Source organism: Epinephelus fuscoguttatus, linkage group LG16, assembly GCF_011397635.1.
Source record: "Epinephelus fuscoguttatus linkage group LG16, E.fuscoguttatus.final_Chr_v1".
NCBI lineage: Eukaryota > Metazoa > Chordata > Actinopteri > Perciformes > Serranidae > Epinephelus > Epinephelus fuscoguttatus.
In genome coordinates this window covers 15,885,338-15,898,348 of record NC_064767.1, presented here as the reverse complement: position 1 = coordinate 15,898,348, position 13,011 = coordinate 15,885,338, and the positions used below count along the sequence as shown (strand labels likewise).

Genomic DNA, 13,011 nt, shown 5'->3' with positions numbered 1-13,011 from the left:
TTTCTATTTTATTTTATTTTTTTTTTTTTTTTTTTTGCATTTAATTTAATTTGATTTAAATTTATTTTATTTTATTTTATTCTGTTTTATTTTATTTATTTTATGGGCAAGGGTGGCAGTCTGCATGAATATCTATTTTTTGTTGTGACTTGATTTTTAAAAATTTATGTTTTGTTTTTATTTGTTTGCTGTTTTGTTTTGTTGCTACTTCGCTTATCATTATATAATAATAATAATTATCATTATTATCATTGTTGTTGTTGTTGTCATAATATTATTGGTGGAAGTAGTAGTAATAGCACTGCAGACTCAAATTAATTCTCCTTTTTTAATTGTATTCATCATTTTAAATTACTGTATGATGACTTTTATTAGTAAAATAAATGTGATAAATTAAATGGAAATGGTTTTATTATGAAGTTGTATTCCTTTAGAAACTGATTACAGAAATAACTTATCCGTATTCCTAAATATCTGCTGTTCCCTCAGCATTAAAGTATTTAAGACCATCATAGAAATGTGGTGTTTATAATAAGGTTATCAGTAAAATTGTCTAGTGAGCTTCATCTCGTCTTTAACGTGGAACAACAGCGCCCTCTACAGTCCAGTTCATTATAACGTCAGCGGACAGCGAACTAACACCTTTTGGTCTTCTCGGGCTCCTGTAGCAGATCCCCTTCCCCTTGTCTCTTTCTGTTCACAGTCACAGCATGGACCCTTTCTCTAACTTTATTTCGGTGTTTGAGTGTTAGTTTCCCGTTGCCTTTGGATTAACGGCCATCGTCTGGATTCCGTGAATCACCTGGACACCATGTTTACCACTACCGGCTCCCGGGGCCTGTGTAAGTACCCCGGATCCGCCGTTAAGCGACTGCCGGGTTGTTGCATTCCTCTCACCGCTTCCCCCTGTCAGTTACAGCGGTAACGGCTAGCTTAGCCAACGGACGTTAGCATTATGCTGTCATTCATTTACCCGAGGCAGTTTCTGTCAGTTACAGCTGCGTTTAGTTAATTAACAGCATATGTGTTGCTTCACCATTTAGTCGTTATGTTCAGCTAAGATGTCATTGTTAATAAAAATAACAGAAATTAGTAGAAAGAGTATCTTCTGACTAGCTAAACATCAAGCTAATTCATGGTAACGTTACTGTCTGCCCTGCCTCCATATACAAATTAGCCGTTTCTCTGTCTTCAGTTATGCCGTCACATATGCAAAGCTGCCTCCTTGAGAAGACGACACTGTCACTGTTTAGTTGTAAATGTGTGTGTGTGTTCTCCACAGACAAGGCTCCTCTGTCTAAAGGCCTCCTGCTGGTTCTCAATGGGCTGACTGTGATGCTCACCCTGCTGCCACAGTACCAAGAGCTGTTCATGTACAACCTGCAGGCTGTCACACAGCAGCACCAGGTATGTCTCCAACAGCTGTATGTGTGTGAGAAGCAGAGGTGAAGGACTAAGAGACAGCACCCAGTGTCTCCAGATAGTGTGTGTCTGTGGGTGCCACACTCTTATCACAGAGTGTTTACCTTGGAGAGACATTAACCATCATCAAGTCTAGAGTTGCAGCGATATACCAGTTTGAAGGTATACCATGATATGAAAGTTATTGTTACCTTTACTTATCTACAGCATTGAAAAAACAATGCAACTGGATGGAGAATATGACCTTTATTTTATTTATTTTCAAAGCGTAAACTTTTTACACATACGTCCATTAAAAAAAGAGTTTAAAGTTTCAATTAGAGGAACGAGGTGTTTGAAACCATAATAATTTTTGAGATGGTTATTATACCATGAAAATCTCATATTGTTACAACCCTAATCAGGACAAGAGTTTTCGAAAACACCAGGATTCACTTTGGCTTAGACACCCAGTCCAACAACAAGCAATTATTTTCTAAAAAAAAAAAGCTTTTAAATCAGAGAGACCTGAGGAGCTTCATTGACAGAGTGCCGGACAAATTGATGCATTTTAATGTTATCTACAATGGTGACACTGCAAAGACCCAGGACAATAGAAGAAACTGACAACATCAGTTGTTTGTGATCAAAACTGGTGGTAGCATCGACTGAAGAAAGAGTCAAAGGTCATGGACCAGAGGAGAGTGTGTGGCTGGAGAAACATCAAGCCTATTTAAATCTCAGGCCCTAACCCTGACCCTTAAAATTCTTACAATAATGACAAGAATTTCCTCTTACAGTTAAGACTAGTTGCTGGTAAAGATAAGTTATTCACAAAGCATCTTAGCCTTTAACAGAACTCCTAAGGTTCTTAGACTCCTAAGGAAAAATGTGAGGAGTAAGGAGGAGGACTTTTAAGAGGCTTTAGAGTTTAAGAAGCAGAGCATAAAATGGTGGAAAGACAAAGAGACAGGAGAAATAACTCTGAATGACAGTGAGTTAATTAAACATTTCAGATTAAATCGTTCATGGATGTTTGTGCTCAATCTCATTCGAGATGCACCCACAACTCCAAACCAATACAATTACGTTATTACCCCAGAAATAAAGTGATCTCAACACTAAGATATTAGGCAACCAAAAAGAAATGTTACAGTGCAGCAGTGATGACTTGGGTCTGTCTCAGCCTTTCATCAGCAGGGTGATTACACAAACAAACACAGTGCTTTCACAGTCTCATATTGTGACGCAGTTCATTTAGTTTCCACTGGGTGACCACACTTTACAGGCTCTCAAAAGAGCTTTGAAAGAATGCATCATACCTAGCAACAGTGTCAACCGCACCTCCTCACTAAGGTAAATGTTTCTGTCCCTTTCTTGCTCAGAGGTGCTTTGAGAATTTTCCTGAGTCACTCCTAAGCTAGGACTCCTTGCTAGAATTTTAAGGCTAAGCTAGGAGCTCTCTGAGAGTATGGACCGTTTCATTGCTATTCTGTTGCTAGGGCAACAGCTTTGGTCCCTGTTTACTTCCTGTCAGCATCTGCATTAACATATATTCAAACAGGAAATACAAAGGGACCCATTTAGAATGTTTATGTTGTCCAGTTTGAAACGGTCTATTCTCAGAATGTGTGTGTGAATACAGCCCCTGATTTTTTAAACACAGACAGGGATTACACTTCCACCCCCCCATATATAATCATCTGTTATCACATGACTTCACTACCACACTGTGATGACGTAATGCAGTTGAAAGCTCTGAAAAAAGCCACTAAGTGGACTTGATATTTTGTTGTTAAATTGTTTTAAAAATGATTTGAAGTTTGTTGTTTTTAGGTGGATCAAATATGTGACATATGTATGCTGTGTTATTCAGAAAAGGCCTCAGTACACAAAGCTGTAATGTCATCATTCTTCCTCTGTGCTCCCTTGCGCTGTAGGTGTGGAGGTTGTTGTGCGGCAGGCTGGTCTGTCTAGATGTGAAGGACTCCTTCTGCAGCAGCCTGCTCATCTACAACTTTAGAATCTTTGAGAGGAGGTTTGGCACCAGGAAGTTTGCCGTAAGTACCAAAAACCATTGACAGATGAATACGTAGATATCAAATTTATTGAACTTGCTGATATTCTTAGCCGAACTAGATTCTCCCAAATCAAGAATGAATCGATTTAACGTGATGAGTTTCCACTTTATACTACAGTTACCTTCATAGACGAAAGCAAAAAAAATTGTAACAGAATTATAAGTATGATCATGAATCAGAATCACCTGTGTATCATGTTTCAGGGAAGAGTAGACACAACTTCCTCATCTGGCTCAAAGCAGTTCTCACTTGCTTGCTGTGTAACTGACACTGACTTTATGTTTGTGAAAATGTAGTGAAATGTTTGACGGCATGAAGAAGGCTTGTTTGCTATGCCCGCATTGTTCCAACAGTCACATACGGTGCTCTTTTTACTCCTAGTCCTTCCTGTTGGGAACCTGGTGTCTCTCTGCGCTGATGGACTTCCTGCTGGCTCAGGTTTTCCAGTTTCTGTTTGACTATGAGGTGGAGGAACTGCCTGCAGGACTGTGAGTAGTACATGCCAAGCTTTTTAGTTTTATGGACACTGAGGATCCTGCAATAAAAATATGAATACCCTGGCATTTAGCTTTATGATGTGTGGAAAGAAGCAATGCACAAATCATGTTTCCCTTAAGTAGAAAATCTTCATTTTTCACCTCCACATATCACCATGTAAGCCTCGGGCAGTATCCATTTTCTTCATTTCTTAATCCCCTGCTTGCATTATAATTGAGTATACGGTATTTAGATGGTGGTGGACTGTGACTGCAGCATTCGGTCCACCTCCACAAAAGGAGGGAAATAAAATGGCTCGACAGACTTGGTCAAATAATAAGATTAGGTTGTTGTTTAAATAAGTGAGATGGTAAAGTAACGATTTCAAAAACCTAATATTGTCTTTCCCAGTTTGCCTGAAATATTACTACTTCTGCTAAATACCAATTTATTTTATGTTAATGTCTTCTTGACTTTTCCACTGCTCTTCTCACAGGCTCGCTCCAGTCTTCTCTCTGTTTGTGCCTTTCTACCGGTTGATCCCCAGGATGCCAGTCACCCAGGTCCTGGGTCACATCCACATTACCAACAAGTCTCTGGTCTACATTGTAGGCTTGCAGGTAAGCCTGTGTTTTGCTCATTTGGGGAAGTATCTGTTTTGCTTTCTCTCCATGAATTTTTTAAAATCCTCACTGGTCTTATCCTCATTGTTTCTGTCTTCCTCTCTTATCGTTCTGTGGTGCAGCTGCTGACTTCAAGCCCCTTCATGTGGCTCCTTGCACTCAGTGGCCTGGTGAGTAGCCAAATTCATCTTGTTATTTATGTGTATCCAGGAAGTGTATCAGTATTAAAAACAGCAATATATAATTTATGACCAGTAGGAGGCACATGGGGTGATTGTTGAAGTTGCACTCAGCATGTGTGTGGGACAGAAAATCAAAATAATAAGCTTTTAGTGGCTAAAAAGTTTTGCAAAGATGCAGGTTGTGAGCTGTCATTTTACATAAGTAATTTAATTCATTGTGATATTGATTAATACAGGTTTTGCTTTGACTTCTATACTATATTATTACATATATTATTTATTTGTCTTTCGTATGCCATTTCAATGTTTTCTTTATGTATTTAATATGTTTCTGTGCCCCTTTAAAGCACTCTGAATTGCCCTGTGTCTGAATGGTGCTCTATGAACAAACCCATATATACACACTATATACACACACTGTATTTAATTTCCATTTATCAATGTGTCTTTCAGATCTCAGGCGGACTGTACCACTCCAACGTCCTCTGGTTACAGAAGCTCCTCTTTGTGCCCACCTGGGTGTCTTGTATTGGACGGTATATTCTGGAGCCCGTCTTCTCAAGTGAGTCCAACCGTTAGTAATCACATACACAAATCCTGCTCAAATCCTTTTGCACAGCGACCAGCGTTGCAGGATCCTGACATGGAGTCGTTGTCTGTCTCTTTTTAATTAAGGAATATTAATATTTGTACGTTTAAGGCCTTTGAGCAGTGCTGTGATGCAGAATGACTTAGGATTTTAACACAGGCTACGTTCTTCTTCATATTTTTTAATTTTATTTTCCATTAATAAAATGGAGGAAAAGTAAAATCATGGTTTGCTGTGCTTATAATTAGACTAAAGTCAGACTCATGTTCCCAGTTTTATAGACACCACTCATTAGCAAACAGGATATTATTAAAAATAATCCTGGTGGTTACTGCTTTGTAATGTTGTTAACGTCTGTGGTCATCAAGGCTCCCAGCCGAGCAGTGAGACACCCCTGGGGATGGGTGCTACTCTGGACATCCAGAGGCAGCAGAGGATGGACATGCTCGACCAGCAGCTACTGCTGGCCCAATACAACGAGTCCAGGAGGAACGCCAGACAACAGCAACAGGTAGGAGACACACACACACACACACACACACACACACACACACACACACACACAGACTTATCGCAGCACAAATGCACACACAGACCTCTCCACAAATAGACATGTCACAACTTGATTAACTTTAAGAGTCAGATGTCAGTAATGACAGTTGTACTATCTGTTCAGTCTCTGCATAAAGTACTTGATTCTGCCTGGATGTGTGTGTGTGTGTTTAGTCTGGGTTGTTACAGTGGACCAGGTTATTCCCCTCCCTGAGACACAGAGGGCAGAACCGACCTCCAATGCAGCCCCGCCCCCAGGCTCAGTCACACCCTTCTACACAGTCGCCTCTATTGGACAACTCTCCTGTCGCAGAGGAGCAGGTGGGTGTTTGTGTGTTTCTGTGTATAGCTCCTTTCCCACTGAACAAAAAACCACTTACACCCAACATCTGGCTTTTGTCTTTAGTGGAAAGGCGACAGTCCCCTTTCACTCTTGAGACAAATGACTCTGCACTAGTCATGGGTATTTATCTTCTCCAGGCTCTGATTGGCAGTGATGAAATATGACTCCTGGGTGGACATGCTAATCATTGCCTATTTTGTGGCATGCCACCAGAAAATGCCGTCTGTCCCCATCCAAGCAACGCTCAAACATTGCTCCGAATTAGTCAACACCGACTTTAAATGAGAGATAGAATTAGTAACAGATATAAAAAAGAAGTAATCGCTGTAAAGCCCAGTTCAGACCAAAGATTTGAGACAAGGTGAGATCCAACAGGCAACTACTTGCAATGCGCTGTTCTGCAACGTTGTAAAAACCTGCCGTTTCACACCAATGCAACTAGATGAGATGGTGTTTCATCTCTATGCAACAACTCTCTGTACCTCCGTTCTGATTTGCAACTTTTCAGGTTTAGTTTGTGGCTGAATATAATTTGTAGCTTCTTAAAGTGTGAATGAAGATAGTGATAGTGAGTTACTGGCTACAGTTGCATCTGTAGTAGTGATGAAACGGCAAAAAACAGAAACAAAACGAGCATCAAATGGACTGTATTCATGATAAATATACCACAATGATATAAGTAAGCAGCGCCAATTAGCAATGAGCAGCAGCAGAGACCCACCATCCGAGAGTCAAAAAAAGAAAATAGCGTATTCATCTACTGGCAATGGGAAAGCAGTCTATCACGTAATTTTAGCAGGTTTTTCCCATGTTTAAAAAACCTGTATAAACGTGCTAGTTTTGGTGGAAAAGCGGTACAAGTTTCCTTCGTTCTATCTCCTTTCCTGTAGTGTTTTCAATCTTGGCGTAGTTGGTGATTTCTTCTTTATCACCAGGATGACTCAAATCTTCATAGATAGACAGACTGCTAACTCTTGTTCACCATAACATTCTCTGGCCCACCCACACTTCACATTTTCTGTTATGCAATACTCCCAGGTGATGATTTGTCTGCCATCTTAGCTGGTGTTTCTTGTCCCTCAGGTTGCACGGTTGGTGGAAATGGGCTTTTCCAGGATCGATGCCCTCGAGGCCCTCAGAGCTTCAAACAACGACATCAACATGGCAACCAACTTCCTCTTGCAACACTGAGAGCGAGAGCCCAGTGAGAGAAACAGAGGTGAATGAGGACAGAGAGAGAGAGAGAGAGGAAACAGGAGGAGAAGTAACCAAAGCAGAGGAGCAAATCAGAGAATGAGAGACAGAGAACGATGATGGAGAATTTGTACAGATAATCTGAAGTCGGCGCCGCTGCTCACTGAAGCAGCCGCCAGGCCGACTCAACCTGAAACGAGCCCGATTACAGGCTGATTAATGAAGACGTGTGAAGCACAAAGTGGGAGACATTTGCGTCATAGCTTTCTGATGACCGTCGTAGTGTGAAACAGGCGTCGTTGCTCGAGGCAGACGAGTTTAACTCCTAGGGGTTCCCGATGGAAAAAAATATACAGAAACCAAACAGGAGTATTCAGCGCAGTGGAGAAAATGTAACATGGGTTATTTCTTTAAAACAGAGTGGATGCTGAAGCACACAAATCAGCTGAGATCCCACCAACCCTCCACAGGGATCCCAACTTATAGCTGTGTGACATAGAGTTTTATATAACCCACTGTCATGTACTGCCACTCTACTTCCAAAATGGCTACTGTGTAACCAGCGTCTTAGACCCTGATAACTGGTTAGAGAGAAGTATGGCATGGAAAAGCTGCACAAGGTTTTTGAGTGAAAGGGTGTTATATCATCTGTCAGGTTTCCATATTGTACTAGGTAGAAGATTTTAGGCTCTTGGATAGGTTTTTGTTTTTCAGTGAGACAATAGGAAACAGGAACGCAGTACCTGCTGGACGTCTGTGTTAAACTCCACGAGGAAGTGCAGAGGTCATGATTACAACTTTAGAATTTACGAGTAAGGAATCCGTGAACAATATAAACTACTTCACCACACAGTTGTTATGTCTTTATTTTGGCAGTGTTTCATGGAAGTAGCAGGGCTCAACCCTTTTCCTGCTTGAGCTGTTGTAACAAAGCCTGACTGACAGCTACCACAAGAGCCAAACTTCTTCCATTCGTAACTCCACAAGTACATCGTTGGTGACACAGCTATCTCAGGGTCTACGAGGCGACTTCTTCTGTTAATGACATAATCACATTTACAGACACGAGTGCCCGCACACACACACTCACTCACACACACGCACAGTAGCCCTTCGAGGAGGTCACGTTTCACACCCTCGACTGCTTGTCGTCATTTCATGCACTCACTCCTCAAGGTTTTATTTATTCTGTCTTAACTGAGTCTTTTCTCCGCCAGCACACGTGTCTATGTCAAAGCAAGTCTTAAAAGACAGATGATATTTATTATGCAATATCATAACAAGAGAAATGTACGGTGACTATGCGCCGCATAGGAACGACTCTGTATATATAAGTGTGCAAAACATTTTGTGCAAGAGAAGCAACATTGCAGCCACTATGTATTGATGTCAAAGACAGATGCTAGTTTTATATTTTGTGCGTAATAATATTGATAATATATGACCACTGAGATGAGTCTGTCATTTGTGTGTATGTATTTTTTAGAGTGATATACTAGCATATGGGTGTGATGAGGGAGTTGTTGCATGGACAACTTTTTGAAGAACTGTAATGAATCATAAATGATCTGTGGAATAAATCATCACTTGCAGACTGAATCATTGGCAGCACATAGGTATCATTATGACAAGCATGTGCTCAAGTGACTACAGTGATTCCTGTTTTCTTAATCACAATCTAATACTGTTGATGCCCATATTGAGTTTGCTGACTGATCTTTTATCTTTAACCCTTTGAAACCTGAGCAAATTGGCTTGATTTCTTTTAAAAACATGGGAAGAAGGCAGTGAGCAACGAAAGAAGAAATGACCCAAAAAAAATTGCGAGAAATTAGTAAAAAGAGAAAATTAAGAACAAGAAAATTAGTTAAAAAATAAAAATTAATAACAAATAAACAAGGGAATGACCTGGAAAGAGTGCTTAAACATTATGAAATAAGTCTAATAAATAATATATAATCATATAATTAATATAGATTTTCCCTAGCTTTTTTCTTTAATAACTTAATTAGTCTATTCATTTTTTTTGGTCATTTTAGTAAGTTGTGGGACATTTCTTAATTGCACCCCCCCCCCCCCCCCCTTTTCTTTTTTTCTTTTTTTTTAAAGAAATTGCACAAATTTGCTCAGGGTTTAAAGGTTTAAATACTTGCAAAAGCAGCACAAGAAATGTGTCACTGCAGGTTTCCAAGGGTTAATCATCATCCCCAATTTCCAGTATTCAGAGTGGAGGATGCAATGCAAACATCTGTTCAGCTGAAAGATTATTCCCGCTTTATTCCAGCTTTCCCATGCAACTAATGTCAAATATGATAACTCACAGAGATGATGCAGTTATGTGAATACTTCTGAAAAATACAACTGTCTAATTTAAATAACATTTAACAGGCCTAATTTGATACTAGATCATGTGCACTGAGCAGATGCTGCTGTGGTGCTGCTTTTCAACACATGATGGCACTCTTGTGATGAGATAAGACATGGATTCATTTGTATCAAGAGAAAATATGAGATCACGACACACAAAGACATCGTGCGTAAAATGAAAAGTGAGACTGTGTAATGTAGACTGGCGAAATTAAAGTAATGGCTTGTTGAAATCCCCTGTGACCAGCTGGCATAGATGGGAAACTGCATATAGCACACACACATCTTCAGACTCTAATACATTTTGATAACAAATGAGCAGTTGTTTACTGGCAGCTGATCCTCTGGGTCAGATTTCTTTCTTCTTGTGAAATGTTGGATAGTAGTTTTCATGCCTCTACAGAGGTTCTCAAACTTTTTCAATAATGTACCCCTTTTGAAATATTTTGTAGACAATACCCCTGACCAACGTAAAACAGTGGAAGAAAAAAGCCTATACAAGGAGGTACAACACAGTATCACCTCCAAATGTTTAAAATCCATCACATAATTCATGACAAACCAATTTTTCATCATCCTGCAGTAACAGTCGGCATTATAGTTGCATTGAACCACATCTTTCTGATAAGTTGCACTTACTGTATACTCAAGGAATACCTCCTAATCTCATTGTTTTGCGCTGCAGCACAATGACAATAAAGTCTAATCTATTATTTAGTGATAAAAATATTTAAGGAATTAGGCTATGAATGACTGAAATTTTTAAATTAACATTTTAAAAAAATCTCACGTACCCCCTGCAATACTCCAGGGGTATGTGTGTCTCCATCTGAGAAACACTGCTCTAACACGTGCTTAAATTTGAGAAGTTTTGAGGGGGAAGACTTGTCGGTGAAATTGCTCACAGTTTTATAGACATAAATGTTGTGATGAGGGGTCACGAATAGACACAGCTTTATATTAAGCTGTCTCAAATCATGGAAGGTTTGGAACAACTGCTATAAGGTGTATAGTAGGGATGCACTATAGTTTCGGCACGTCATTGGTATCAGCTGATATTGGCTTTAAAATGAACTATCAGAATAGGCCAACATGCTTTTTCTTATTTTGCACAATGAATGAATATCACATAAGTTTAAAAGCATTGTATTTCATGTCTCCATCTGCTGGTGGGCTGTCATGACAAGAGCATACATGCATAATATGATGTTAATTCCGCTACAGAAGAGACTTGATGATGACTAAAATTACCTGTAGAAAAAACTGGATATATGTCGGTATCGGTTATTGACCAAATACATTGTTATAAATTGGCATATCAGATATTTGCAAAAAAAAAAAAAAAATCCAATATCATGCATCCTTAGTATATAGTATCTTCCAGCAACTCTCCCTCAACAATGCAGCTGCTACTGTTTGAAAGGGACGGGTTTACCCAAAATCAAAAATACATTTTTCCTCTTATATGTAGAGCTATTTTTAAATCTGTATGATTCTGATGTGAGTTATTCATGGATGAAAGGCTCATGCATGTGACAGCTCCTCCTCGGCTGAGCTGTGACGTGAGCTAGATGAGTGGTGCTAGGTGAGCTGGCAGTATATGCACGCTTCCTACTGCGCAGTGATATGGTTGGTGGGTGTGGTTTGGTAGAAAGAAAATAGTTCCCACATGAAACTGCTCACAACAAGCTCTGTGGGTTATCTTGAGTAACCAGGTCATGATTTCTAGAAAGAGACATTGCTGTTGAGATTTTTAAATGTAGTATTTTGGCAGTTTGAGCACCACAAGCTGAGTGACATCTAGTTCCATTATATTCAACAGAAGGCAGACATCTCTACGGTCAATATCTCCAACACTCTGCAGCTCACAACAAGACAATCGAGACTAATAAACAGCACTACAGGAAAGAGGAAAAATATGTATTTTTGATTTGGTGGTGAACTGTCCCTTTAAGGATGCATTCCTCCACTTCCTCCTGGTCTGTTGTCTCCAAGACTACCTGAGATCTGTCAGGCAGAAACTAGAGTATATTAAACAGGACAATTTTGCTTACGCTTTCGTCTTTCGTCTGCTTTTTCTCACTGTCTGTCGACAGGCCTTGTTGGAGACTCTTGTATCTGCTTTTTTTAGACTTTTATATGGAATCCAAAGCAGAGATGCTCACTGTAGAAATGTACCTCAAATACAAACTGACTGTACATATATCTTTCCTTAACATTGTGTGATACAGAAAAAACAAAATATAATTAAGACATCTCTCCGCCAGCTAGATGTGCATCATTAAATAAATATGAACAATATTTCGCTCCTCCAGGGGTTAAAGGAAACGGGCACCTGTAATTCTGAAAGCGACAACAGAGGGGTCTACACATGTACAGAGGCTTCACCTGCACATTTTTTCTCCACGCTGCCTAATTTTGTACCATATTGTGTGTATTTCAGGAAAAATGCAGTAGATATTAGATTAAAAAAATAATAATGATATTGACCAGGGCTGACGGGCAATTAAAGGGCTGCATAATAAAAACATTTTTCACTCTATATAATATCACTCAACTGAAATTAGACAGCAAAATATTTTCTAAAAGAAGTCTGACTGTGCTATAACAGATTTAAGATATACTTTTAGAATAGCGTGACCATGACTGCTCTGTTATTGTGAGAAAAAAAAGATCCACCTGTTAATGTTAAGCCTCCTGTCACCACTAGATGGAGACATTGAGCGAGCTGTGTGGTGTTGTTGTTGCCAGTTCGCCCTCTGCCACACCCACCCGCTCCGATTATTCCACTGAGCAGACAGCTCCAGCAGACACTCTCGCTCCAGGGTGGCTGAATATCAATGCAGAGAAATTATCTTCAAGTCAAAGATTTTCAAAAGCATATGCTTTGCCAACTAGTCCCTGAAACACAAAGCACAAAATGATTCTTTGAGCATCAGTGATTTTCATCTTGCTTATGTTGCACTTGAAATCTCGTCTGAACTCCCACACACACTCAAGAAACATGTTTTGTTTTTAACTAAGAGGTCTCCTGAGTTCGCAGTGACACAGTTCCATCCAGCCTCAGCTGACGTCGCAACCAGTCAAGCGGCGCAACTTTTAATGGCTGCTGAATTGAAAAGCAGCTTAAACCAGAGTGATTAATATCTGTGTCTCTTTGTGTTTCGGTGTTTAATTAAAGGCACCGATGAAAGGAAAAATA

The 13,011-nt window shown here is 39.7% G+C and overlaps 1 protein-coding gene across 1 annotated transcript; it reads left to right on the top strand.

The window, feature by feature from the left end:
• Window positions 1–510: 510 nt before the first annotated feature.
• On the top strand, window positions 511–9,041 carry ubac2 (UBA domain containing 2). The gene is made up of 10 exons (XM_049599762.1): window positions 511–842; window positions 1,283–1,407; window positions 3,342–3,461; window positions 3,864–3,970; window positions 4,456–4,579; window positions 4,705–4,752; window positions 5,218–5,326; window positions 5,722–5,864; window positions 6,080–6,226; window positions 7,332–9,041. The coding sequence occupies exons 1-10, from the start codon at window positions 812–814 to the stop codon at window positions 7,437–7,439; spliced, it is 1,062 nt and encodes a 353-aa protein (XP_049455719.1). The 5' UTR covers window positions 511–811; the 3' UTR covers window positions 7,440–9,041.
• The last annotated feature ends 3,970 nt before the right edge of the window (window positions 9,042–13,011 follow it).